We start from the raw sequence: 27,961 nt of genomic DNA, 5'->3' as shown, positions 1-27,961 counted from the left end.
TTGGGTGATTGTGTAGTGGATCATAGGATATCAGTCACACCACACGGATATTTCCTGTCATGCACTAGACCTAGCTATAGATGCTCTATTTTTGACACTAACTAAAATGGACGTGGGAGTATTAGGGAATCTGTCATTTTAAATGTTAAATCAATGTATTTATTTCTATCAAGTTAATGAGATGACTATTTGTTTTGGGTTTGTGTATTAAAAACATTGATGAAAAGCATTACGTCTTCATTGTATTATGTGCATTGTAGATACTTGTGTTCTTTCAGAAGGTTTTTATTGTCTCACGTTGTGCCTGGTAATAAACTGTCTGACTAGCTGGGCTGATTTCTGGTTCTTACATTTGAAATATATCTTTGAAATATTGTTTTGCAAACCAGATTGTCTGGGATTTGAAAAAATCCTGATGTAATTAATACCAGAGACGAGTATTATTGTATTTTCACCATACACACCCCTAGATTTCAGGGAGAGTCAAAAAGAGCTATTTGAAGTTCTCTTGACAGATTTAAGTCAATTTAAATAAAAATAGTTCTTACTAATATATATATGCCTCCCAGGAAATCTACTTCATGTCTTCATGTTTTCAACACACAAATTACTTTTTTATGGTGCGAGAATTAAGGGTTAATTTGAATGCAATGCATATGAGATACTTTGCATCTAGTATTTTTTTTTACCAGCCCTCCTGGCTGCCTTGCACTGTTGATTAATACTGCCCTCTAGTGGCGGTATGACCTTAGGAAACAACGTTAGACATCCTTTTGGAAGGCGTTGCGCAAAATGTTAAATCACTGCTTAACTTAGATGAGTGAGTACCGATTTTCGGTTTTGAGGAATGAAAATCTCTGATTATTTCAACTGCTGAACACTTTAGGTTGCTTAAAACTGGTTTGGAGCGCCCAAGAATACTCAATACTTTCACTCAACGCTCAAAATATTGATGTCCACTAAAATATTAATATCCCGTGCATTTTTGTGCACAAAAGTATTGCTGACTGTAGTTTTCATCAGAATGACCCACTATGAACCGCTGTGATTCTGAAACCATCACATGTTTGGAGTTATATGCATTATTACATAGTAATATAACATATACATTATATGACCTAAATAAAGAATGGGCTCATTATCTAATTTTGATTCTCCCGATTCCTCAGATTATTATTATTATTATTACTATTATTATTATTATTATTATTATTATTATTGTTGTTGTTGTTGTTGTTGCTGTTGTTGTTGTCGTCGTTGTCGTTGTCGTTGTTGTTGTTGGAATGCGAAAATAGCATGCTTTGATTACTACTTTTATCCTGACAGACTGATTCATATGAAATGTCATAAAATGTATAGGTGGATTTCTATTTGTTGTGTGCACGTTCTTTTTCATAGATGTAATTTATCTATAACAACACATATATTTTATTTGAAGAGGAGCACAACATTCACGCTGAACTGTTGTTTGAGAGTTTATTGAAAGCAGTCAGTGGTGACACAGACAGGACAGAAATGTATAAAATGGCTTAACTGTCTTGTTTTTTTGTTGTTGTTTTTTTTCTGTAAGCATTTGGGGTGCTGCCCCTGTTTCTAATTATATGTAATTATATGTTATGTGTTTGCTCTTTTAATACAAACATTTTCACTGTAACTCTGAAAAAAAAACTAATTGACCGTGTTGGCATTTTAAATTTGCAACCTTTAAAGAACATGTCACAACTTAATTTGCAAATAGTTAGCCCAATGCCATTTAGAGGAACTGTGTGCATTCGTTGTGCCATGTAATGCACTCCTTTTTTTTTACGGCCTTTGCAGCTGCTATGGAGGCAGAGGGAGGGACAAGTGTTCATGGAACAGCCAGCCCGGGGAGTCAGTCACATTCTTGGCCGGGATTCAATGACTGAACCAGACACAAACAAACACAGAGAGAGAGAGAGAGAGAGAGAGAGAGAGAGAGAGAGAGAGAGAGAGAGAGAGAGAGAGAGAGAGAGAGAGAGAGAGAGAGAGTTTCACACACACTCATGCAGTGAGTGGAAGGAGGGAGACACACTCGCTTCAACTACACCGACGAGGATTATTCCACATTATAAATGCGAACGACAGACTATGCAATCCAGTCGAAAAGAGATCATCAGGGACTCAATTTGAGCACGAAATCACAGTCTAAAGGATCGGGTATAATTTTGCTGGTTATGAACTCTTCTATTTAGGACATATGACTTTAAAATGATTGCGCTTAATGGATTAAGTCGTAGTGTTTAATGCTCACCGAAGTGATAGGGAAATGTAACGTACTGTATTGGACTTCTTTTAATGGTTCTGTGAAATTTTATTATTTTATCGATTGCCTGAGTTAGAGCTCTTCTGTGCTAGTGCTGAAAACATGGAGGCTGCTTCATCAAGCTTTCAGCCTCATCCAGGACTTCAACAAACTCTAAAGCAGTTTCATTTGAGTTCCATGAGCTCTCTTGGTGGACCGGCGGCATTTTCGGCGCGATGGCAACAAGAAATGCTTTTTAAGAAAGATGGCAAAAGCCCCGAAGTAATCCTTAACCTTCCTACGCAAACACCCCCGGTCATGTCCGGGCCCCTCTTCATCCCCTCTGACCGCTCCACCGAGAGGTGCGAGACGGTCCTTGAGCGTGAAACGATTTCTTGTTTTGTGGTCGGGGGTGAGAAACGCCTTTGTTTACCACAAATACTTAACAGTGTTTTACGAGACTTTTCCCTACAACAGATTAACTCAGTGTGCGACGATCTCCACATTTACTGTTCAAGGTGCACGGCAGATCAGCTCGAAATCCTCAAAGTTATGGGGATCCTGCCCTTTTCAGCACCCTCATGTGGACTTATCACCCAAACGGATGCCGAACGCCTCTGTAATGCCCTAATATACGGTGGCACCTTTCCCCCTCACGTTGATAAGGAGCTGTCTGGCTCAATAGAGCTAGAGCGAACGGAGAAAAGCTTCAAAGTTTATCACGAATGCTTTGGGAAGTGCAAAGGACTTTTCGTCCCAGAGCTATACATTAGCCCGAATGCAGCATGTATACAGTGCATTGACTGCAGGTTAATGTTCCCAACTCACAAGTTTGTTGTACATAGTCACAAAAGGCTAGAAAACAGGACCTGTCACTGGGGGTTCGACTCTGCAAACTGGAGAGCGTATATACTTTTGGATCCTGACTACACTGACAAAGAGGAGAAGAGTTCGCTTCAGCAGCTTCTCAGTGAAATAAAAGGAAAATTTGACCTCGCAAACAAGTACAAGAATTCATCTTTCAGGGTAAGTTTATTCAGTTTGCATACGACACAGTTGAAGACCCCAAAATTTATCTCCGCGTCATGGATACTGCTGCTCAGTATTCAGCTTCAAACCTAGAAGTCGGTTGTCATAGGCTGTGCCGAATTTAAACTTATCTGAGAATTTACCCATCATTTAAACATCATTATCTAACATCATTTAAGTAATTTTCTATCATGTTCTATTGCACTACACCTGCTGTACTGTTCAGTATTAAAGGGATAAATCCCAGACTATGTTTGTTCTTAAGAGAGATTGCTGCATTACTCATACAGACAGAAACTATGACTTTTCTATTGTTTGCATCACAGAATGACGTGGTTATTACGCTTATCTTGAGTTGTGTCTGTGGATTCATTTTATATCCATTCATTTACTGACAGTAAAAATGATTTACTGTTTTGAAAGAGAATAAGATAAAAGTACAGCAAGCCATCAGGTTTATGTGTCTTGTCCCTAACCAATCTACTCATGGGTCTTGGGCCTCTGAGCTTACTCAAGGGCATCTGCATATGACAAATGGAGGCTGAATGATATATTTTATGGGGACTAGAGATAGGGAGGCTTGGGAAAGCCATTAATGAACCTCAAAGTGGGTGAGCGGGAGGGGGATGCGTGTTGTGTGTGTAGCTTGGGGGTAGACTAGAGGTCATCCTCCAAAAGCAGTTGGTTTGGGGGTCACCACTGGCCTTCAGTCCCTCTGTCTGAACTGACTCCACACCAGGGTCAGAGACACTCTATGTGGACAAAGGGTGAGGAGACTCTGCCTTGGTTGTTCCCCTCCACACCGCAGCTGTTGAGTGTGACTGTTCTAATGGGCCTACACATATATGTCTGTGTTTCCATGGAGTTACTCTGCCAGACATGGGGTGTTTGGTACAGCTAGTACAGTTTCAGTACCACAGAAAATGTGAGAGACATGTCACATTTTAGAAATGCAGTGTCATATATTATGAAACATCATTTACCCCAGAAAAAAAGTGCTTTCGTTTATTACATGAAAAACATTAGGCTGCTCCTCCTTACTCTGATCTTTATTTAACATTAATTTGCCTTTTGTTATTCAGCACACATTTACTACAGTTAAAATCACTTTATTTCACTAAATTATTCATTTTAGATTGAGAAAAGTTGTATGAAAACAAAACTCGGCAGGGACTGGAAGGTTATTTACATAATATGATACGTAATAAGATTATCCTTATCAAGTATCATATTCTCTCACATGATGTAATCTGTCTTGTCAATGTAACAGCATGTCTCTTCATATGAAGTCGAGTACAAGCGTTTTTGGAGTGAGCGGGTGATGCTGTATGTCTACTGTGGTTCATTGTCAGAAATGTCCCAGTTAGGAGACAGGCCAGGTCCTTAGGGAGCAGCGTACCAGTGCGGCTATATATCACCCTGACAGACCAGGCTGCTCAAAGGCCGGACAGAGTTGCTATCTGCCCACCTTAGCTTGCTTACCCATAAAACAACAACTCAATGTTATCACCCTTCTTCAGTCTCACTGAAGAACATCTTAGTGTTTTATCCATCAACCACCCCCGCCCCCCCCCCCTACACACTCACACATTTCCACTCATATGCATGTCTGATGCAGAGCCAGAAACTTTATTCTCCCATATTTTAGCTAGCTGTGCTTTGGTTATAGGTTTAATCAAGCAATGAAATTTGTGTTAGGAGATGCTATCTTTTTGAGGATGTGTGTCCTTTCACAACAAATCTCTTAACCCTAAAACAACTTTTTAGGTCTCTGATTTTTTTGGAAGGCATTTATGAGGAAACATTTTATCGGACTTTGAGATGGGTTGACTTTAAGAAAGTAGATTGAATGGGAATCCTTTCCTGTCTGGAATCTTGTGCTAGACTTTATTTCTAAACTAACGGTGCATAGATTTCTGTGAAAGGACAGTGGGCGCTCATTAAGAATTTGTTGGCCTGTCTGCCAGGGCCTTGACATGTCTTGTCAAAGGTCTGTGACACGTGACCTCTCACCAAAGCCAGTGACCCCCTCCACCCCCATTCCCTTTCAGACCATCCAGCCAATCATCTGTCCCTTCCGTCCTAGCAGTGGACAGATGGTTCTCTGATAAAGGAAAGAAAAAAAAATGGCAAATAAATGATCAAATATTGCAAAAAACTACATTTAAGAGTGATTTTTTTTAAAACTCTGATGTAATCTGCAAAAAACTTGGACGTATAAAACATTGAGGTCAGCATTATTTTCCAAAAGCAACAACACTGTAATGCATAATAATTCCGCATTTGGAGCTTTTGGTTTGTTTTGCTTTTGAGTCCTAGGTTTGGGTCCTGAAAGGTTGATCCACGTTGTTTGATATAATGCTGCGGATCAGGCGGCTTTAACTTTCTCTCTAAGTCATCTGTGTTAAGAGCATACACATCATACTGCCAAAATTAAAGCTTCCAAGGAGAATTGCATTTGGGAATTAACTGGACGCTGAGGGGCCATGGAGTCACTGAATGGAATGGATATCAAACTCTCCTTTGTTCTCCTCACTCAAATTACCTCCCAACCTGAGCCCGAACCAATCAACTGAGTGTCCAGCCCAAGGTGGAGGGGATCATAATAGATGTGCGTTGTGGAGGTTGGGGGTGGCCGTGTGCATGCGAGTTTGCATGTATAATGCCTGGATCAGCTGTGGGGGAAGATTAATATGAGCTTGCTGCCTACTCATTTCCATTCCCATCTGTCTGCTGACCTCGCTGCTGTGGGCACATGCCTTCCTACCATCCTATCACTGCACTGCACTGCACTGGAGGGGAAGCTCCGGTACCGAGCTTCCCCTCCACAGCGGCCAGACTACAGCCTCTGTCCACACCAACCAAGATGTGATCAAACAGAAAACATTAGATGCTCAAACAAACCAGGTGATACGGGGCTGGTGAGCTTCGTTTTTTTAACTCCTTCTCTGAGTGGCTGCATTTTAAAGATGCTGGCTGATGGCTTAACGGTTCCCAAGAGATGCCTTCCTCATCCCTTCCCTGGTGTGTTTTGGGGAGGGTAGGTGTCAGGGACTCTCAAAGGTTATGCCCTCTATTCTCTCTGGCCTGACCTCTTGTTTAAAGGGCATCAGCTGGAGCTCTCTGTTGGATGATGTGGGGGGGGTGAGGACCTGCCGCCGTCTTTGTCTGCAAATATCTTTTTTTTTTCACCGGAGACTATCCATTTTTCATGCCAGCTTGGGATGAGGTTTTATACATATCAGACCAGTGATTTTTCTTCATCAAAAAGCCCTTTTAGTCTGTCGAGCAGAATGGAACCCCCCCCCCCACACACACACATCTGTTTGCAGTTCTTTAGCTCATCCTTTATGTGCATTTTACAGCCAGTGCCCATTGCTGAGGAAAGTGTAGGTCAATGCTACGGATGTCTGGTACAGAAAACATAGTGTAAGCGTATGTATGTTTGATGAGCAGTGAGAGAGCACTGATAGAGAAGTAGAGTGGCACTGAGTGGTAGTGTGACTAGTCAGTTAGGACAGATGGTAGTATGATGGCGGTGTTGTTTTATGATCAGTTTCTCAGATCAGGTCTGTAGTCAATAGCGATCTTCAGCCTCATGATTAATTCTGCAACCCATCTGCTGTGTAGCCAGAAAATCCTGGATTATGCAGAATCCACTGCACAAGATTTTGCTGTTTTAATTGAACGTCTTGGAAATTTGTTAATCCTGAGTCACTCAAGGGGTCCTGTAGTTCAAAAGTTTCAGTCGAGTACAGAGGAACTTTTCGAGAGAATGCCATTAGATGCAGTAAATGCGCAGCCTCGTGGCTCTGCTTTAATCCACTCTGATGAGCTGGAGGATGCTTTTATTTAATCCTGCTGGAATTTTAATTATTTCTCTGCCAGCCAGAACAAATTGGAAATATTAAAATATGAATTCAACATAGATGCGCCACAGATGCATCGCACCCAGAGACTCGTTCAGTTCAAATGATAGATTTCCCATTCTGCTGTCTAACACATTGCACATAATTCAGAACATTTAAATCTTGATATAACTTCTCTTCCAATTTCTTCGTAGGATGGCTCTGATCTGTTGAATAATACTTCTCCAGTCAGCGCCATTTAGAGCCTGTATGTGTACCATAAGACAACCTGGTATGCTCTCGCCTACGTTCCACCCACTGACCACCCTCAGAACTATCATGAGGATTCCATGATGAATCCTAAATGAAGTAACTGCTAAATGCTCGAGTGGCGTTTCAAAAATTCTTTTTCCTATATTTTGCAGTCACAAAGAATATTAGTGATGTTTCTCCTGCAATACAGGGTGACAAATTGTGAAATGTCTTTTTTTATCATTGGCTATTTTGTGGCGTTTCTCTGACATTGCGATGTAAGAGAGTTGAGGTCTTCATTGATGGTTTAAGCATTAAGTGTGGAAAATATAATAAGATGCACTCTCATTCACTGATCTGAAGTTTGAGCTGAGATGTAGCATAGACAGAATGTGTGAGGATTTCAGACCTTTGTGAAATCAGTGATTTTGTGTTTGTAGCAGTTGGTAGCCTCTCATTCACTCCTCTGAAGCAAGCAGACGGCTCCTGCTCCACGCCCAGTCTGCATTACCCAGAAAACTTCTGTGATTGGAGAGCTGATGTAGTTGCTAAGCAAAGCTGCTCTTCCTGTGCTAAATACGAAATTGATGCTTCCTGGCTGGTGGGCTGAAAGATGCGTGCCAGCTCTCTCTATCTCTCTCCCTCTCTCTCTCTCTCTCTCTCTCTCTCTCTCTCTCTCTCTCTCTCCCTCTCTCTCTATCTCTCTCCCTCTCTCTCTCTCTTTCTCCCTCTCCCTCTCTCTCTCTCTCCCTCTCTCTCTCTCTCTCTCTCCCTCTGTCTCCCTCTCTCTCCCTCTCTCCCTCTCTCTCTATCTCTCTCTCCTTGTCTCTCTCTCTCTCTCTCTCTCTCTCTCTCTCTCTCTCTCTCTCTATCTATCTATCTATCTATCTGTCTATCTATCTATCTATCTATGTAACTGTCTGTCTCTCTTTCTATGTCTCTCTCTCATGCTCAGACACAAACACAGACATAAGCTGATGCTACAGTCATCCAGGCTTAGTGGAGCTGCTCAGCACTCCAGCCTCCTCCATACAGTAACAATGAATGTGTTGATGTGGGAAACTGACCTAATAGCACAAGACCTGCATTAGGAGACGTCATGATGACAGCATGACTTGATCAACAGCCACTGTTCGCCCATGTCTGAGACAGTTCTCTGAATGAAATGAGTGATTTATCTGTGAGATTCAGTGATGAGGCTTTTCTGCCTTAGCAGCAGTTGCTGAGGCATTAAGGCAACATTTCAGATTTTTCCAGCAAGGCTGATTCACTCATACACCCCGCAGACAGCTGGCAAGACCTCCATTTTCCAGTCCATGCAACACTCTACCACAACATGGTGTTTCTGGGAGGCTCCAAAATCGTTAAGTTAGATGGCCGTTTTCTAAATGGAAAGATCCGCTTGCAGAACATTTATTTCAGACTTTGTTTGCTTATTATTTTTGGCTTTATCAAGCTGTTCATTGTCAAACCGTCGTTGACTCAAATAATCTATCTTACATAAGAAAGAATGCTACATTGCATATTCTTCAGAGAGCAAGAAGTCACATTTAATAGAAATGTACAAGCACTATTTTCTACATTTTGCCCTTTATACATTTTTTTCTGTTTCACATCCAATGAATTATGAACAGTGAAAAAGAAAAAAAAATCTCTTTTTTACCGGCGTGATACGGCTGCATTTTTCTGCCAATCTCATCTCTTCTTTACCAGTCTGTCTGTCTGCCAGATTCAGACAGGCACTAGAGATTAAGTATTGAGTGTTGGCAAAGCATACAGATGGTATTAAAATGTGTTGTGCTTTTTAACATATACTGAATTACTGCTTTTGGAGAGCTGTGCAGAGCCCTTGAGCAATATCCCATATCAAACGCATTCAGCACAGCTGTCTCAAAACTCTATACATCAGAGGGGATGTGTGGGACTATTTATTCAATATCACCTCCACTCTCTCTCTCTTTTTTTTTTTTTTTTTTTTTTGTTCTTGCCACCCCCTCACTGGCTTCTTTATCACAGAGCATCTGCTGAATTGCTTCTCTCTGCTCTGTTCGTCGTGCTTCTTGCAGGAAGGAGCTTTATTCAAAGGGCCTGATGTGTTGTTACAGACATGTCATTCCCAATTACTCAGCTGCGCAGGGCTCTGCCTCGCTCTTCCTTTAATCCCTCCATTCTTTCCCTACCCCTTTTTTTGAAACGAAGGTGCGCGTATGGAGACGGAGGCGATGCTCTGTGACTGAGCTGAGATGCTGGAGACTCGGAGACCATTATTTGAACCTCTGGTGAGCTTTTGTACTTGGGGCAACTTGGCTTTTCCTATCCTGTCCTGGGCAATGTGAGAGCGTGCCTGTGACGGGTGTCTGCCTATATTTATAGTGCACCAGTGACCACAAACAGTCCGGGCAAAAGCGGAGGCCGACTGAAATAGATCACCGATGCAGGCTTGTTCCTGATCCCATAATGACAGGAGTATTACCAGCCCAGTGCTTTAAGATGGGGGGGAATAGCCACCACAGTGTAGGGAGCGCAGGAAGGCTAGCTAGCTTACACACTGTCTCAAAAGCCCCAAGCTGCTTTTCAGATTATCATTGTAAACTGGGTAATCACCACTCCTTTTGGCACCAACTGCTTAATTGGCTGCCTAAAGAATGCTTTTTTTGTTTGTTTGTTTGTTTGTTTTTACATACAGACCTCCTCCTGGTAAAAATCAACTAAGGGTCCCCCCCCAAACATAGAAAAGGAAAACCAGATCATTGTGTCCTCTGTATGCAGCAGGCTGGAATCTTAAAAAGGCAAATGTGATCGCATGACATGGAAGAAGAAGGCTAAGACGCAAAGATTAGAAGGTTGACTGTGAGCGGAGTGTGGAATGTAAGATTATGGTGTGACACGTCTGATGTGCAGGACTTTGATGTGCCCTGGATACAAAGTCAGCTGTTGTCGATATTTTTGCTCGCTGTTACGTGGAAGTGATGTGTGATGCTGTATGTTTATTCAGATGATTAATATTGCAGACCTTTAAAAAAAAAATTAAGGTTAAAGTCAATTTATTTTGAGTGACCATTCATTCATGCATGGCTAGGAACTGGACAGGAATCAGCCCATTATGTAATTGTCGGAACATTCAGATAAAACCCAGACGAATATGATAGGAATGTCTAGGTCAAAAATAGCTCGAATGAGTGAGAACTGCGCAAGAACAATGTCTGGGTCATTTTCACAAAGACCCAGATTTATGCTTGTCCATATTTAATTCACACATTTAAACTGGCCAACTGTATGAGCTGCTGATAGAATTAGTCTTTCCAAAGGGATTAGTCACCCAATCATCAAGCATAATTTATCTTCCTTTGTTGCGGTGCAGGCTGCATTAAATGGGATAAAGGGTCTTGGCCGGACACAGTGGGAGGAAGTGGCCTTTGTGGGGCAGGCAGGTGCAGTGGAGTGTGGAGTGACACTGGCATTTGCTTTGGGGTGGAAATGTGTGTGTGTGTGTTTGAAGCTAGACCTGTATCTTTGGTCTGGGGGATCTGAGGGTGAGGATGGATGGCCCAACAAGGCCTCTTTGGCAACTCCACCACACCCCACACCCCACCTCAGGCTGAGTCTTTGTTGAGATATGCCAGGGACCTCTGGTTCTACTTGAACCCTTAATCACAACAGTCTTCAAGGGGTTGGCTATAAATTCTTCAGGGAAATGGTTTTCTGTACTCTCTCAATCTGTCTGTCTGTCTGTATCTTTCTGTCTGTGCTTCTCTCTCTCTCTCCTTGCTTCCTTTTCTCTTCTTGCTTGGCTCACATCTGGTGAGCAGGACTTGCACCCCTGTTTGATTTTACTGCACTGAGGTCATTTTCATCCTATGGGAAAAGTGGAAACACATGATGGGATCTGGTGAGTACATGCGTAGAAAGTAGTAGTTACTGGAAAGGAAGCCACTGCAGGCCACTTCAGCATTGATTTTTTTTGGGGGGGGGGGGGGGGGATTCTGATAACAAGGCTTTTCCTGGCCACTTTCACAGTATCTCAAGTGTAGAACTGACCACATTCACAAACTTCCCTTGAAGTCTCAGTTGTACTATTCAAAAATAATATCCATGTACTATGCACAAATTTTGGGGCTGAGTGTTTTCTTCCTCACATTTGGTGTTTTAAATGGTGTTCAGGGTCATTTGTCACACTATGTTTTCATTAAAATTCCCAACAAGAGTTGGTTTCTCTTTTGCCTTTTCTAGGCCTCATTGCAAAAATCAAGACAGCTGCAGCCCCTGAAATGTTCTGCATTCAGTAAGGAAACTAAGTGCTGCATTTGCAGAAACTTGGAGAAATTTCCTGGAATGCAAACAACCTCAGAGTCCAGAGAGGAGTCCTCATTCAAGTTCAGTGTGGAAAGTTTTTTTTTTTTTCACCAGCTTTAATCTCTCTCTCTCTCTCTCTCTCTCTCTCTCTCTCTCCCTCTCTCTCTCTCTCTCTCTCTCTCTCTCTCATTCATTCAGCTGCAAAATGTGCTGATTCAACACTTGTCCTTGCTGCCATACATAATTTAGAAAAAGCAAATTTTGGACTCTGTCATTAAATTCTTACAGTTTTACATTTTCTGGCCAAGTTTTCTACATTAATGCATTGGAGTGGATAAATAAGATGAGTGAGAACTGATTTAAAGTCAGTAGCTTTAACATTTTAAGAATTTCAAAAGAAGATTAGAATGTAGCCTTGGGCCACATGGCCTCCATGATCATATTTATGCATATTAAAGCCTTGAGGGATTAATCAAGAATGTAATACTTATTAACTCTCTCCTTGGACGTTCTCATGGAGACCTTGCTGATCAGACACTATTGCCAAACCAGTGGTCAATTTTGATTTTTTTGGTAGAGTTACTCAAAGCTATACTAGGATTAGCTGCCTTGGTCAATGCACTTTGCTGTAATCCAGACCGATGCTGACAAGAATGTCATTTGGACAGTGTGAAAAGCTCCATGAATCTCCTTAGAGAGTGAACTGCATTTTTACAGCAGCCTTGTCAAGTCAGTGAGGAGACTGTTAACCTTTACAGCACCAATAGCCTGCAGTGGCAGCTCCCCTAATGGTTCAGGAAGCCCTGGCTGGGGTTGCAGAGAGGTCAGGTTGAATTGCAGGACGTAAATGACTGGAGTCTCCAGCCAGCAGAGAAAATAAAAGAAGTGGCAGCTGAGGTGAAAGGAAGGGTGAGGAGCAACCAATCTCTTAAATTGATAAGCAACAAGCGGAAGCCATTGAATTATCTATTCTTTTTTATACTTCCAAGCTTTTACCCTTTAGCCTTCTTGTGCTAGACAGTGGAAAAACCAATAGAACCTTTAGATGATGGCAGTCTTCCACAGCTTGAACGACCTCAATGTCTTAATTTACCCCCTCACTGTCTGTTTTAACCACAAAAAACACTCTTTTCACAAATATTCATTTAAAAGGATTTCATTCAAGGGTTTATCATTGAGAATCCATTGGAAAGATTCGCAGTGCCTGCAGGTCAGATGTATCATACACACTGGTAATCTGGAGATAACAGGATGTATTTGTGTTTTTCATCAAGTCCTCTTTGTGAATGTCATTTTATTTGGTGCAGGTCAACTGGTTTTACTGGAGTGGAGACAAGTCCAGAGGTGAGGAGTCCAGGGGCACTCAGGCTACCCACCATCTGGCAGCCATAAAAGGGCTGGAAGCAGAGTTTACTGTGTTTTTATGGGATTGCAGGGTGAGACATGGAACAGAGAGAAAGAGTCAAAGATGCACTCTAGTTGCCCCCAAGCTCCTGAGCTTCCTCTTCAGCCTTGATGGCAGGTCAGAAGTTCATTGCCTTTCTCCCCCTCAGTACCTCTTAAGTGACTTGGTGGGAGGTGACAAAGTTTTGCAGGCATCCCGAGAGAGGGTGACGGTGTTTTAGAAGGTACCGGACTTGAGTCACAGGGACGATACAGAATCAGAGAGAACCAGATGAGGCAGCAGAATGAATTTTGTGAGGTGTATATGTGTTGTCTCCTCTATCAGCTCCAGGTCATACCTTTTAATATGCAAATTTGTATTTCTGAAGTAAGACTGATGTCTTAAATTTATGAATAGTGTGTGTAAATTTCACAGTGTTTTGCTTGATTTGATTGATTGTGACAGTTTGTGTGAATTCAGATCAGATAATTGTTTTTTGAAACAATATTTTTGAAGGTGAAAAAATTTGTGGTCGATTAAAGACTCAAATTTTTTTAAAAATTGGAATTTTATCAAGTTGGAACAATTCAAGACAAAGAGCTGATTGACTAAATCCTGTGGTATATCTTAGTGCTGAAATTGGATACCTACAACCAATCTATGATTTTTATTTATTTTTTTATTTTCTTGGGGGTTTTTTTAGATCTGGTTAAGCCCAGATGTTTGATTTTCTCATTGGGTTTTTACGTCTGGTTAAGCCCAGATTCCTTTGGAAAGAATATCTTCCACTGAGACCTTTCTTTTAGAGGCTATCGTATCCCGACATAATCCTAACAAATTTTAACTCATTGAACACCAAAAAATGCCCTTTCCTCAGTGCTATGTTTTTGGTGTTACCTCCCTTTCTGTGATCCATGTCTAAATACAAATTCATATATTCTGACCCACAGAGTAATTAAAATCAAATAATGGGTGGACAGTTAAAGAGATCCTTGACATTTTCTCATTTGTTTAAAAAAAAAAAAATCAAATGTGGTCTCTTTCCACTTCTTGACCCAATTTTGTTCTATATTTTATTTCCATTTAATGTCTCTCAGTGGGGTAGAGTTTCCGGCCTCTTGACCTCCCCCACATTTTGCATCATCCACGGAAGAGAAATGCTGACAGTGGGAGAATGAAACCCAGTGTTTGGCAGGCGTGCCCTTGAAGGTTTCTGTGTCATTTAAGCCCATTAAATTTTTAATAATTTCCTTGCTGTGGTATACTTATCTACTTCTCTAGAGTGTGAGGCTCCATACAGTCTCCCGGATCAAATGCTGGACGGTGTGGTTAAATCTGGCTAAATCCTTAGACGCCCACAGCAAGCAGGTAAAATTCACAGCAGGACGTTTTTCCTCCTTCTTTAACCTCCATTTTGTGTCAGGTTTCCATGGATGTTTTAATGGCACGGGGACTCATTTTCAGGCACTATCAGAAATGCGTGAAGCTCATTGGTTTGCTACTGCTACTGCAAAGCCATAGCGCTTTCATACCAAAAACATATGTGCTTCCTGAAAATGCAGCATGAGATGGCTAGCACTTATCACATCACTCCTAATACGGACTGCAGCCCTGACTCTCAGACAGATGTACTTAGCATCCAGATCCATTATTATCCTCTGCCCGACAAAGACCAGTAATAGAATTAGAGGTCCAAGCAGAAATGTTACTATGTTTATTATTCTTGCTCTTTGGTTTTGTTCTTATTTTTCCTCTTAGACATTGTCCATGAGTTGCACAACTATGTGATTTGACAAGTGTGATCCTAATACCCTCCATGGTTCAGGCTATCACATTTGCTTGACTGGTCAAATGGTGATGCTTTATATAGTGTAGTTAAAACTTCTCACATAATTTGTCCAATATGATATGAAATTGTGAGGCTTTGTAATATACAGCTGCTTGTGCCCTGCTAGCGGCAGTTAGAGAGCACAACACAAGACTATTGGATTTGCTCTAAAATGATCGCATAATAACATTGAATACTTTTTTCTTGACGTAGAGAACTGATGGCTCTTGACAAGCTCTTTTAAGAGTGTTGCGAGGCAAACATCAAAGTCTTACTGTTGAGATGGTGAAGTGGAATTTTGAGGCTTAAGATTTATTGAGAGACCCTTGACATATTTTAGACTGTCTTTCCATCATTCACTGTGTCATGTTCAGATCTCTTGAATTCCAAGAAAAAGAAGGTGGTGATGGTGAGGCTGGCGGAAGAGAGCTATGAAAGAAAGGCTGGAAATAATGATCTGAGGTTCTGAGTTCATGGTTGCATCAACGGGAATGATTCAGTGGAGAAAAATGTGGGCTGTGTCCCTTTAAGAGTGTGAGGCTGTCTGCAGAAGGCATTAGTCCTGAGGAGCAGACACAGGCCGGGTGGAGGGAGGAGCCCAGGGCTGCGGAGGGGGTGAGGGAATGCGAATGGAACAGCCACAGTCTGGGCCTCCAGCCTCCTGGCTAGACTGCTGAAAGTTATTATTGAGTTCCTGAGCAGGGCCTCCCCTCCCTGCCATACTGGTGTCTGTTCTCCCTGTGCACTCACTGTCTCACTGTGTGTGTGTGTGTGTGTGTGTGTGTGTGTGTGTTCTTGCTGTTGAAGGACATAGCGTTGGCAAACCCCAGGGCCCTTATACAGTAATATTACTCACAACAAATACAGAATAATCTTTGATTTTCCACTTGAAGGGTCATCTGAGTTTGCCATCAGACACTACAGAAAAATCAAATCATGTTGAGTATTCAGTAGAATACTGTGAAACTAATTTTGTCCAGTCTAAACATTTACCACATTATAAATGATAGCAATGCTTCCCCACATGTGAAAGAGATAATAATTTACACAGATAAAGTAATACCATCTGTAAACACACAGTTAACAGTCGAACTACCATGCTGTCAAAATCAATTCAAAATCAATTCAAAATTTAAGATTAGAGATTGTTTTTGTTTTGTTTTGTTTTGTTTTCAGCAGTAATTCTAAAAGATAAATCCAGAACTCATAGAAAACAATAAAATATGTTCAACGGTAGATGACGTGGTTAAATGAATGAGTTACAGAACTCCTTATAATGCCAGCGAGAGATGAAGCTGAAATAGGTATGGAGTCGAGACAAACCACTGTCTGTCCTCAGCCTTCATTAGAAAGGCCACATGGGTCAGTGCAGATTTGGGCGCTGAGAGACCTGGGAGATTACACGCTAAAACCATGCCTTCTTCGCAGGCGCGGCACAACAGCACCAGGTTCTAATCCTTTGACCGGATCAGATTGAACACATTAACGCAGTTTGAGCAGTGTGTACTCAGAGCTCTGCCTACACTACATGAGACATTTATGTAACACACTGGCCTGTATCTCCACTCCCCTCTGTGTTAGTTCCCAACTGACTCACTAACAGTGATTCTGTCAGTCAATACATCCATTTGGTGTTATGGGTTCTGAAATGTTGTGTTTTCAGTGCATCAGCTATACATGGCAGTTGAAGATGCAGAATCTGTCTAAAAATCGGGAGACAAAGAAGAATGTTTATGGGTGTCTATTATGAATTACCTATATTAAGTGCTCAAACCTTTGCCTGTGTGAAGTCAACCTCGGCAGGAGTGAGGAGAAAGGGTCCTGTTTGGGGAAAACCCTGGCGTGGAGATGCTGAATTCTGTAATACGTTGAGTTCTGTTTGTTGAGTCAGAGCTTAGCTGTGCTTCACTGTTATGTGGTTGCTATGGAGAAAAACATTGGCCCCTTCAGACTCAGAGGAGTGCTGTAAAATGGTCCAGGAAAAAGACGTTTCCAGGAATTTTCAGGGTCATGAAGCAGACAGTACATTGCAGTGAATGAAATAATGTAGTGTGTCACACCCTCCATCAGACAGGTTTAAGAAACACCAAAAGTTTTTTTTTTTTTTATTAGTTTGTTTGCTTGTTTTTTAATGAGAGCTGCAGCTCCTCTCCTACTGACTTTTCAGACAGCTTAGGTTTGATGTGGAGTAGTGATTCACTAATGGGCAACTTTCAAAGCAGTTTTTTGTTAGTTTTTCCACTTTTTTCACTTTCCATCTTGAAGGAAACTCCTTTCCTCACTGTTGCGTGGAACAAATTCAATGTCTTTATTAATCACTCTATGTAATGATCTCTGGATTGTGTAAATGTGCTAGCACGGTTCTTGAAGATGTGCGCTTTAACAAAAAAGTCTAAACATAAAAAAATGCAGGGTTTTTTTCGAAATGTAGCCTTTCCATCCATCGCTCAAATAAAAAAAAAAAAAAGTCTAAATCAAGCTTGATGTACTTTTAAGTACTGTCGAAAAATGGTTCCAGTTATTGAGTCGCATTCATCGTAGCCCAGTGGTTTGTTACCAAGTTTTTCTCCCTGATTTTCTTTCTCTTTAACCACATGTCCTTTTTTCCCCTCCTGTTATTTCTAATGCTTCCTGTCATTCTGCCTGCTTCCATTAGCACTTTAGCCACACTAGTTTTTGTTTTTTATGAATTCTGAGGGAACATTGAGCTTTCAAAGTGATTGCGCGTAAAGCAGAGCAAAGTAAAATAAATACATTCCCAGTCTGGCTGCATCCAACCCTAATTAGTGGTCCCTCTCCCTCAGCGCCATTCTCAAATGTTCTGGGCCTGAGTGCATTTCACAGAATTGCAGTGTTTTCCATTAGGTCCTCTTGCGCTGATTACCAACAGTCTCAAATGGACACGCTGTGGACTATCAGAGAGGTCAGAGTATGACCTCACTCCTGGAAGGATGGGCTGCATTTCCTCAACCCTGAGGTTGTGGAACAACTAGTATCTCCCCAGTTTCCCTGTATGAGCCATATAGTCTTTACTGCACCTCCATATCGTATATTTCCCATGTAGTTGCTGTGAGCGAAGAGGAGAAAATACAGAGAGTGCCACAAACAGAATGGTGGCTGTAAATTTACGGTGGATTTATCACCTCGCTTTGACCAATTACCTTATACCCTGCTTCCACAGTAGATGCTGTTTCAGTACAATGACATCATCTGAGACCCTAAATGTTGACCCTAACTTCAGCCTGACCTTTCACATGGGGGTTTTTATGGTTGCTGCAGCCCTTCCATACCCTCACACCTCTTAACCTCCTCTTGGCATTCATACCCTTTCATCCTCCCAAATAAACTCACCACCTGCCTTCAGAGAGTGGCCAGGCCTTTATTTGGCTCACAGGGTGCGTGGGCTGAGTATGTTTAGTTTCTTTAATATGAGGTGGATTGAAGAGCGCTGGATCTTTAAATGTCGACTCTGGCTACGGAGGCGTGACATTGTGTGAGAAGACAGGGCGGCAAGCGTTTGTATATCCAAGGTCAGACGCTGCAGCAGCTCTTTGGCAAACCACATATCCTGTGTGCTCTATCTTATCTTACTGTCTGGACTGACTGATTGCTGGTTTGGCAGGACAGACAGTGAGATCTTTGGAAACGCTGAGGAAAATGAAACTTGCAATTATCATGCTGTCGTGAAACTTACTGAAGCTCTAGAATGTGTGTTAGTGCTGCTTTCGCCCATCGCCGACCTTGTAAATAAACACCAAGGAACGGTGAAACACATAGTGTCCAAAGCTGTTCTGGTTCATTTCGTCCTGTTCCTCTTGTCCCTTACTGAGTGCTCTCTTAAGCCCAGACGTTAGAAGTGGGAAGGTCTCCTTTGTGAGACGGACAGCTGCTGACAGGAGCCCACACTCTCACTTGAGAGAAGCTGTGGTCCCATCTGCTCCATCAATCACACAGTCACGAGAGGTCCAGCTAGTCAGCCAGCTACAGAGAGCTAGTGCTGGTCTCTAGACACAACAAGAGAAGAAGTACAATGAAAGAGATAAAGGGAGAGGAAGGTTAAGCCAGGCCCGTGTTTTGGGGTTTGTTCTGCTTCTCTTGAATCTCATTTTACATGTTATGTGATATCATGGCCTCTTTATTTGGACCCCTCTCTGTTTGGGTTCTGTTCTGGTCATCCAATGAGACTTTAATCGCCTTTTTGCTCTCTCTGCCTATGCATTAGTGCTAAGCACACAGATTACATTTAGCCAATCCATGACTTTAACCTCAGTCTTATGTCGGCCTTTAGAGGCAGTAACTTGTTTTGTATGTCAGTCTCTGGATTTTTTTCCTTTTTTTTTTCCAGAATCCACCATTATGGACATTTAATAGTTTCCCCCCACCAAATCAAATGCATGCAAACCCAAATATATTCTTTAATAATTTAATTCTTGTCTTGAGTGTGGGGATGTTTTTAAATGTATTTAACTCAAATATTCTGATAATGTGAAAAGGAGCACTGCAACATTGGTGCGCAATAAGAGATCTTATTGTGGGATGCCTGATGGCTCTTTTCTTACCCATCTTCCACTGTGGCCTCCTGAATGGCGTTACGCATATTGCGTGTACAGCGTGCTAAATCTGAAAAGAAGCAGAAAGACTGAGTTGGGGTATTAAACCTGTATAATGGAGCTTAGAGATGGTGCTACATAGTCCGCTTCAGTACGCTTCACTAACCGTAGCCTATGGAACGCGTAATGTACAGTCTGAGTCCATTTTAGTACACAAGTACAATATGGGCATTATGAAGAGATTCCTGTACATAAAAGGATCTATAAATATATCACTGACACTCAAGAGTTCATGTCCAAATATATCTGGAACTTGGAGCCAAAGCAAACCTGCATGCTAATAGCATGTAATCCTTGATTATATTTGTTTGCTGGACGGTGGTTGGGTAGCAACCTGCGTGTGCATTTGTGCATGCATCTCTGTCTCCACTAGAAGGAGTGAATGAAATCATACCTTGCTTCTTTTTTAAGATTCAGCTGCTGGGCCTGCACTGAAGGACGACGAGGACAGATTTTAAAACTGTTTTAGAGATAAGAATTAACGTGAATTCATGAAATTCAGTGTACCTTAGATTTTGTTTACAGCATTTTTGTTGTTTTAAGTTGTTTTTTTTTTCCTGTCTAAATAAGGAGACAGGAATGGTGGACAGGGTGTTATCAGATTCTGTCTTAGTGAGATGCCGCATATCGGTGTGTGGTGAAGAAGATGGATACCAGCCCTGTCGTCTTAGCTCACAGGATTATACATTTAAACCCTGTTTCTGTCCCATCTGTAGAGACAGCTTTTCAAAGTCTGTCCTCTCCTGAGCTCAGACTCCTTCAAGTCTCAGTCCCAAAGGCTATTAACGCAATCCAATCAAGGTTGCTTTTCCCTAAGACTGTCCTCACGACATCACAGCACAGCCAGTCCTCATCACACAGACACACTTAGACACACACACACACACACACGCACATGCACACAGACTGTGTGGCTTATTTACACTGTATGGTGTTTAGTGTACAAAGCAAAAGCAGACGTCGAATCTGTCATGTGTCACTGATACATGTGCATCACTGAAAATGAGCTGTAAGGAGAAACTGCACATGAATGACAGAGCACAGCAGTTAGTTTCTAGGAACGGGGAAGTTAGAGGTTGGGTTTCAAGGGAAACAGTACCCACCTTTTGCCCAAGCAGGAAAGTGAAATAGCCAGAGACATTTTAGGATGACACCATTCAGATTAGCCTCCCAGACAGCTGGCACTGGTTGTCCACTGAGCTAAACATAAATACAGGGAACCCACAAACTACTCACTTTAGAACAGCAGACATGCCCCCCCCCCCCCCCCCCCAACCACCGCCACCAGCCCTCCACACCCTCCCATTCAGAACAGCCGTCTCTAACACCTTTCAGTAAGACTGTTACCCAAGTAAGCTCTGCCAATTGGTGTGCCCTTGTGCTTTACAGAACAGGGCTAAGCACACACAGATCTCTGGATTAAAGGCAGGGTTTTAGCAGACGGACGAGGGAGTAATACAAACTTGTTGCCTGGTTGCTGTGCACCATTCTACTCACATGCTATCATGCAGTGTGGTGCACTTGAGGAAGTTCAGTAGGCGAGGCTATTTTAGTTGCTTCTGAATAATATCTCTGCAGATTTGGATTGTGTGCCTGAGTAAATGTAGGACCGATAGCTTTTTTTTTGGGGGGGGGGGGGGGGGGGGGGGGTACTATAGCTAATGTGAATTAATTATGAAAAGACTACACCTGGGAATTCTTTCCTTGTCATTAACAAAAGTCACCATCTTTAACGTAATGCTAAAACACCTTCTGACACAGGACAAACTGTTACATTTCATGTGCTCTCAAAACAAATGGATTTTGACACACTTAGGGCAAATCTTAGTAACTGACATTCTGAAGCTCACTATTGAGATCAGTGTTGTTTTAGTCTTTTGTTACTGGACATCAGCAATACCATAGCATTTTCATGCTCTATTTAGCATCAGTTGAAAAAAAAAAAAGTTAGTCAGATAGAGCGCTGTTGACAGGAGAACTGGTAGGTTGCATTTCACCATGCCTCACTGATACTGTCTTTCTGTTTCAGAGAATCTCTGAATTCCCTTAGAGCAACTTAGTCCAAAGACGAAGAGAGCCACAGACTGTGCGTTTATATTTTGAAAATATTTCTCTCTGAATAATAAGTAATAAATACATGTAGTAGATGTAAAGCCAGTGGTCGTCGTGTACAAAGATAATGCAGTGAGCAAGTGTTGTATGCCGTCGCGTTCCTGTTTGCTTTCAAGGGCTCCTTCGTCACGTGTCTTCAAAGAATGGCACAATAGGCAGCTGAGAGGGTACCTTTTGAATGGACACTTTAAGAGTAGGCTGTACTTGGCCTTCAAGTATACATTCCTGTTGCTTTGTGTTTCCTCTGTGGTCCTGCTCCCCAAACCCACCCCCTCACATTCAGGAACTAGACTCACTGGGTTCCCACAGGGGCGTTTGCCAAAGAAAACTATCTGGAGGAAATGTGGCCCTCTCACTCGTTCTGTCTGGCTCTTGGAACTAACTGGAGTAGGCAAAGGAAGGGCTCTCACTGAAAGTCACTCCACCTTGTGTGGCGATATTCATGAACTGCCATAAAGTAGACATGTAACATTAACGTACAAATTTATTTTTATTGTCTTATCTCATTATGTGCCCTCGAACTAAATAAGGTTTGTTTTCCATTGCTTAGATTGCATACAGACCTCTAAACTATGGACTTTTTTTTTTTTTTTATAAACTGATTTTCATTTCACTTAGTGAATGTGGGACCACAGAATATAAACTGCTACACTCAAGAGCGGGAATGTATTTTTGGCAGGTTTGAAAGAAAGTATGTATTTGATAACATTAGAGTGTCTAATCTGATATGGGGTCTACAGCCATTATGTCTGTGTGGGTTTCGGCCAGCTCTTTGATACACTCAGTGATGTGTGTGCCTGTCAAGATCCGGGTCCTGTGTGGCCAGACTTTGATGCGGCGTTGACTGAGCGTTGTGTCATGGCTCCTCTACTCTCTGATCAGCTGGCCATCTCACCAACAGCTCCCTTGTGGTGTCTGGCAGGGTGTGGAGTCAGAGACTATTATGTCTGGGGCGCCTAGTCTTCCTGGAACTGCAAACCTCAGGGAAGGAACCAAACCAGACAGACAGCCTTTGTTGAGAAAGCAGTGACAAAGTAGTTGCAGGCTTGACTAATATTTTGCTTTTGCTCATCCTCGTTTCGTCAAGGAAAAAAAGGACCTTTACCCTAATTCATTGCATTGGGTTGGTGAGGAAATGTGAAGAAAACAGTGAGACCAATAGTAATAGTGTAAGCAGCTGTCAGAAAGTATTCTTTGAACGTGTTCTTACATTTTCCCACATCTTTGCATCTAGCGTTGAGAGCCTCCGATTTTCTCTTCTCAGCTTTTTGTTTTTAAAGATGCTCATGTTATAAATTATACACAAAAGTGTATTGAACCTACAAGAGATCCTCAGGCAGCTGCACTCTAAATGAAGAGTTCTTCAGCATGAATCACTCTAAACAGTTGAAATCTCAAAAGAGAGTGAGAGAGTGTGTGTGTGCGTGTGTGTGCGTGTGTGTGTGTGTGTGTGTGTGTGTGTGTAAACCACACCCATCGCAGAGGTTGGTCTCTTAGTCTAGCGTGAGTCAGAGATGGATGAAAGGAATTGGGTCCAGACAGCCACAGTCATGCCACACACACCCGTACCCTGCGATAACAGAAAGAGCTTATTATTACAGCTTTATGTGTAAGAGCGGCAGAAAAAGGAGAGCCCTAATGAGAGATTCAGCTTTAAGGAGCATACACATACACATATGTTTGTCTTTATATCCCAGTGGGGACATCTTGTTGCAATATTTTGGCACTGTCTGTTTTGATAATAACAGCCAAAACTTATAAAATGTTTTGTTGGGATCATCAAGTTGTTTTTTTTTTTTCAGATATGTTTATCTTCATTGAGACACAAAGCTACATAAGCCTACTCCAGACACACACACACACTCAAGCACAAAGAGACACACATACACATGCTCACACACACACACACACACACACACATACACATACACAAAGACACACGCTCACACAGACACACACATAATCCTGATCCACACCTCCCCCTTGTGTTGCCCTGGGAGAACTAACCGTAGCTCTCGCTGTCCTACACTTGAAGACATGACCTCATTTGCTCAGACGGTCAGAGTTATAATGGTCACACTACAGGGATTTCACAATACAAAACAATGACATCTCTCATTCGTATGTGGCCAGAGTAGTTAAGTTCCCTGATTTATCCTTAGCTAGCATTTGCTCTAGGGATTGCGGTGAGGATGTTCTGGTTACAAGGATGTTTTAAATTCCTGAATTTATCACAGGTCTAGGCAGGCCTTTAATACAAGTAAGGTAAACACATCTTCCACTTGACATGCAGAGACCTGAGGGCAGGTGGAATTACTCACTGTCAGAGTTATGCTTTTCAAGCTGAAGCCGCTTTGAGGGTCACATTTTTTTAATGAATATTTGTACTGTCAAGATTCTTCTCACAGTTTTTTTTTTTGTTTGTTTGTTTGTTTGTTTGTTTTTTACTTTTCTCTTGGTCATTCTTAAACTATGTGAGGTCATATTACTGAGGGTGCTATGGCTGGCTGTGTGAAACCCTCTTTTTGTAGCTGAGGAGCCCTGTCTGCTCCAATATTCTCTATTCCCATTTATATTAAATATGTGTATGTTAATCCGCTATTCTTTTCCCTCCTCAGGCATACAGCCCAATACCAAGCAAGAAGTCAAAACAGGAGCGTCCGCAGTCCCCGTTCCCAGACAAAGAGAAACACCCGGACTGGTTCCAGTCCTTGACAGCATCTGCAAACAAGGTTTGTTTGGTTGCGTCTATTAGACCAGACTGCGATATGGATATCCTAAAGTGGATTATCCCACAGAGAGTAGCGATGGATAATCCCACATAAAGTCAAATTGCCCTAGTTTTGCCAGTTGAAAGCCCTGTTCTACTCAGCTTAAAGATATTTATTTTGTACCCTATTATTTGGGATAGATGCTAATAACCACTGTTCTGTTTCTTTATTTCCAGGACCTGAGGAAGCTTCAGTTTAAGCAGAGACCTTCAGCCTTCAGGCCCTGGTCTGCTGAGAGAGAGACCTCCAACCAGCAGCCTGAGAGGTGTGTGTGACAGAGACACATCAGCAAATTCATCTTCTCAGCATTCAAAATGAACTGAAACATCTACCCTATTATCCAGATTTCAGTCAAATGCACACAACATTTATGTACAATAGCTGTAAAACTATAGCTTAGTCTAGTAGACATGTCTGGTTTACGGCTCGTTGTGTTTTGTTATTATTCAGGTCACTGTCTAAAAGGTCAGAGAACTTGACCATCCCAAATGGAGTAGAGTCCCCTGTCGCCCATCAAAAGAATGAACAGATTCCTTCACGAGTCTCCACGTCCAGTGAGAGGCAGCCCTTAGGACTGGTGGACAGCTGCAGGCTGCTGAAGAGAGGTTCACATGGGGAAACACAGCCCCAGTCAGTGGCCCAATCATTCCCGACCTCAACAGCAGTCAACCAATCAGCCGCTGAGGACAATGACTCCGATGCAGACATCGAGGTGGATAACTGTGATGAGGGTGAGTCTCAGGCTTTTCTTTCACTACTTCTTTCACTAAAAAAAAAAAAAAAAAGCATATCAGAAGGAGTTGCGTTCTTCTCAAGTACGCTCAAAACAACAGCCGACTATTAGAAATGAAAATTACAGGATTCCTTCCTCTTTAAAAGTTTTGGAAAGAAAGATTGCATGTATTCCTTTGCTTGGGTGACACCTGGTGGCTGATACCATACTGTACAAACTGAGTTTTCTGGCATCAAACCGAACACGCCTGTCCGCTTGTACTAGTTAGCTGTATTTAAAGCTTATGTAAATTAAATTAGTAACTTACTTGTTTGTGTTTTAGCTGATTGTATTTTTAAACGTGTTGTCATTGAGTAACATCATTTGACACAGATTATTAGCTGTGTTTATCTTGATAATAACAATATCTTCATTCACCCATTATATGGCAGCTCCATTAATATTGCCTTATTTTTCTGATATCAGGTCCCCGTTCCCATTCTTCCATGCCACCCCTCCCCTGTGCTAACAAAGCCATGGCCCTGGGCAGCCGCGGCTCACTGGAGGGACAGGAGGGTTGGGTCAGGCTGCCAGTAGGTCCCTGCTCTGAACTGGAGGCGCTCAGACAAACCCTATACAGTGATCTGACCTCTAAGGAGGCCAGGGAGAGGTTCCTGCAGGAGATTGTCCGCATGAGGCTCAAACAGGAGGAGAAGCTCGCAGCCGCCCTTCAGGCCAAGCGGAGCCTCCAGCAGGTACACTCAGCTAGGATTATACAGACACTGGTTGAAAATAAATATGAAATAGTACAAGAATCAGTATATTGGTGTAGTCTGCTATGTGGAGCTGCATGGATTTATTGATAAACTCAGTTGCATGAGATACATGAAAGCTTGAATATCCTTGGAAATACTGAATGTTGTATTGAAAATCTGTTTCCTCCCTCCATTCAACTGTGTAAAAATTGTTTTGGCGTTTGACACAGTTAAGCATTAGTCCTCCGTTTACAGCCTGAAATGATCAAGAGTCAGTAAGCGAACATGTTCCATTCCTCAGGAGCTGGAGTTTGTGAGAGTGACCAAAAAGGGCAGGCTGAGAGAGGCCATCGAAGCCAAGCGCAACCTGAGAAAAGAGATTGAACGTCTGCACGTGGAGTGTGAGAAAAAAGTGAGAGAGGCCAACGAGTCGTGCGGCAGGCTGAAGAGGGAGCTCGACCAAGAGCGACAACTGCGCGTGTGTGACAAGGGCTGCGAGGCTGGCCGTCTGAGGGCCAAGTACTCCTCCCAGGTACACATCACACGACTTAAAGACGTGTTAACCATGGAAATCGAGGTGTAGCTCCATAAAACATTTCATTTGTCAGATCCAGAAACAGATCAATCAATACTAAATGAGTCATTCACGGTTACCTTTAATTAACATGTTGATAGCACGCGGTGGTAGCAGGCAAAAGTGAGGGCAGGTTTTACTCAAAGATGAATGATTGAAATGATAGAATTCAAATGATAGGAGGTATTTAAGGCTCCAGGATCTGTCCTATAGGATGTCTGTACTAAGCTCTCTCACCGTTTTGTGTTTTCAGATCGAGGAGCTCCAGCTGAAGTTGCAGCAGGCCGAGGTGGACCGGGAGCAGCTGAGAGAGGACCTCCTGAGGGAGCGCGAAGCCCGGCAAAACCTGGAGCGTGTAGTCAAAGAGCTCCAGGAACAGCTGGGCCACAACCTAGACAACAGCAACAGCCACTCTGCCCAGGAGTCTGCACCCCAACCTGTGGAGAGGGAGAACCAAATCAAGAGAGCATGTCCAGATGTAGTTTAAACATGTAGTCAGAACAGAGGAGATGAAGACGTCGGAACAGAGGATGTGTTAGAGGACTTCCTGCAAACTGTTTATTTTTGCAAATTAAGAAAATACGTCAAAAGCAGAAATAAAGGGAGCAGAAAAAGAAAAAAAAAACCTTTCGGTGTAAACAAACTTGTTTCATGTTTATTGATAGTTAGTGGAGACTGTAACAGTAATATGTGAATGTGTCAAGATAAACTGGAATATATCATGGTAGAGCATGTCGAACAGGCCGAACAAGAGGACTCTACGGAACGTAATCTCCACACGGAACTTCATTACCTTCTGATAGGTTCTTAAGCTATCCAAGGAATTTATTTTGATATAAGCTATTTAAAATTTTTGCAAAGATATATACTTGAAAATTACAGGGAAATCAAAGGAGTGTTTCCTATTCATGAGATGACAGTAGCAGATGAATGTCCTGCTAGTGCCACTAATATTCCGTGCACAAGAAGATATTACAGTCCAGAAAATACACAGCACAGGATCTGTCATTACTTATTCAAATATTTTGCTTACTTGTACATTTTTTTTTGTAGTATCTAAATAATTTGCATGAACAAGAAATGCTATGCCATATGCAAGGCTTTCGTATAAACACAAACATACAAATTAGCTTTTTGTCTTCATATTTTTATTATCGTGTACTAAAAGCTCTGAAGTATTGACATCGATCAACATGGAATCCATCCCACCATTAGTCCTTAACTTCAATATCTCACACAAGTATTACTTTTTACAGTCCTTACAAATGTCACCGAATCATGTGGTTCTCTGAAAAACGATATTTTTTAGGACAAAGCAAATATGTTTATACGATCGTGATTTTCCTTGTCTGTGCTACCTGTTTGACTTTCGATAGGTGGACTGAATGAACATTATAGAAAACCTATCCTTTGTGTAGTACTTAATTAGCAACAGCAAATATTTGCTGCTCTGTCAAGTTACAGATGTCCATTTTCAGTCACTGGTTCTAGGGCTCATTTAAGAAAGAAACATGCTGTTTATGAAAATAA

At 42.0% G+C, this 27,961-nt stretch overlaps 1 protein-coding gene across 1 annotated transcript; it reads left to right on the top strand.

Moving 5' to 3' along the window:
- Positions 1 to 2,386: 2,386 nt before the first annotated feature.
- Positions 2,387 to 26,918, top strand: skib (v-ski avian sarcoma viral oncogene homolog b). Its single transcript, XM_030778306.1, has 7 exons — positions 2,387 to 3,289; positions 24,238 to 24,351; positions 24,567 to 24,655; positions 24,841 to 25,121; positions 25,589 to 25,857; positions 26,159 to 26,389; positions 26,685 to 26,918. Exons 1-7 carry the CDS (start codon positions 2,387 to 2,389, stop codon positions 26,916 to 26,918), a joined length of 2,121 nt encoding a protein of 706 aa, XP_030634166.1.
- The last annotated feature ends 1,043 nt before the right edge of the window (positions 26,919 to 27,961 follow it).

Source organism: Chanos chanos, chromosome 6 (assembly GCF_902362185.1).
Source record: "Chanos chanos chromosome 6, fChaCha1.1, whole genome shotgun sequence".
NCBI lineage: Eukaryota > Metazoa > Chordata > Actinopteri > Gonorynchiformes > Chanidae > Chanos > Chanos chanos.
This window is presented reverse-complemented; position numbering and strand designations above follow the sequence as displayed.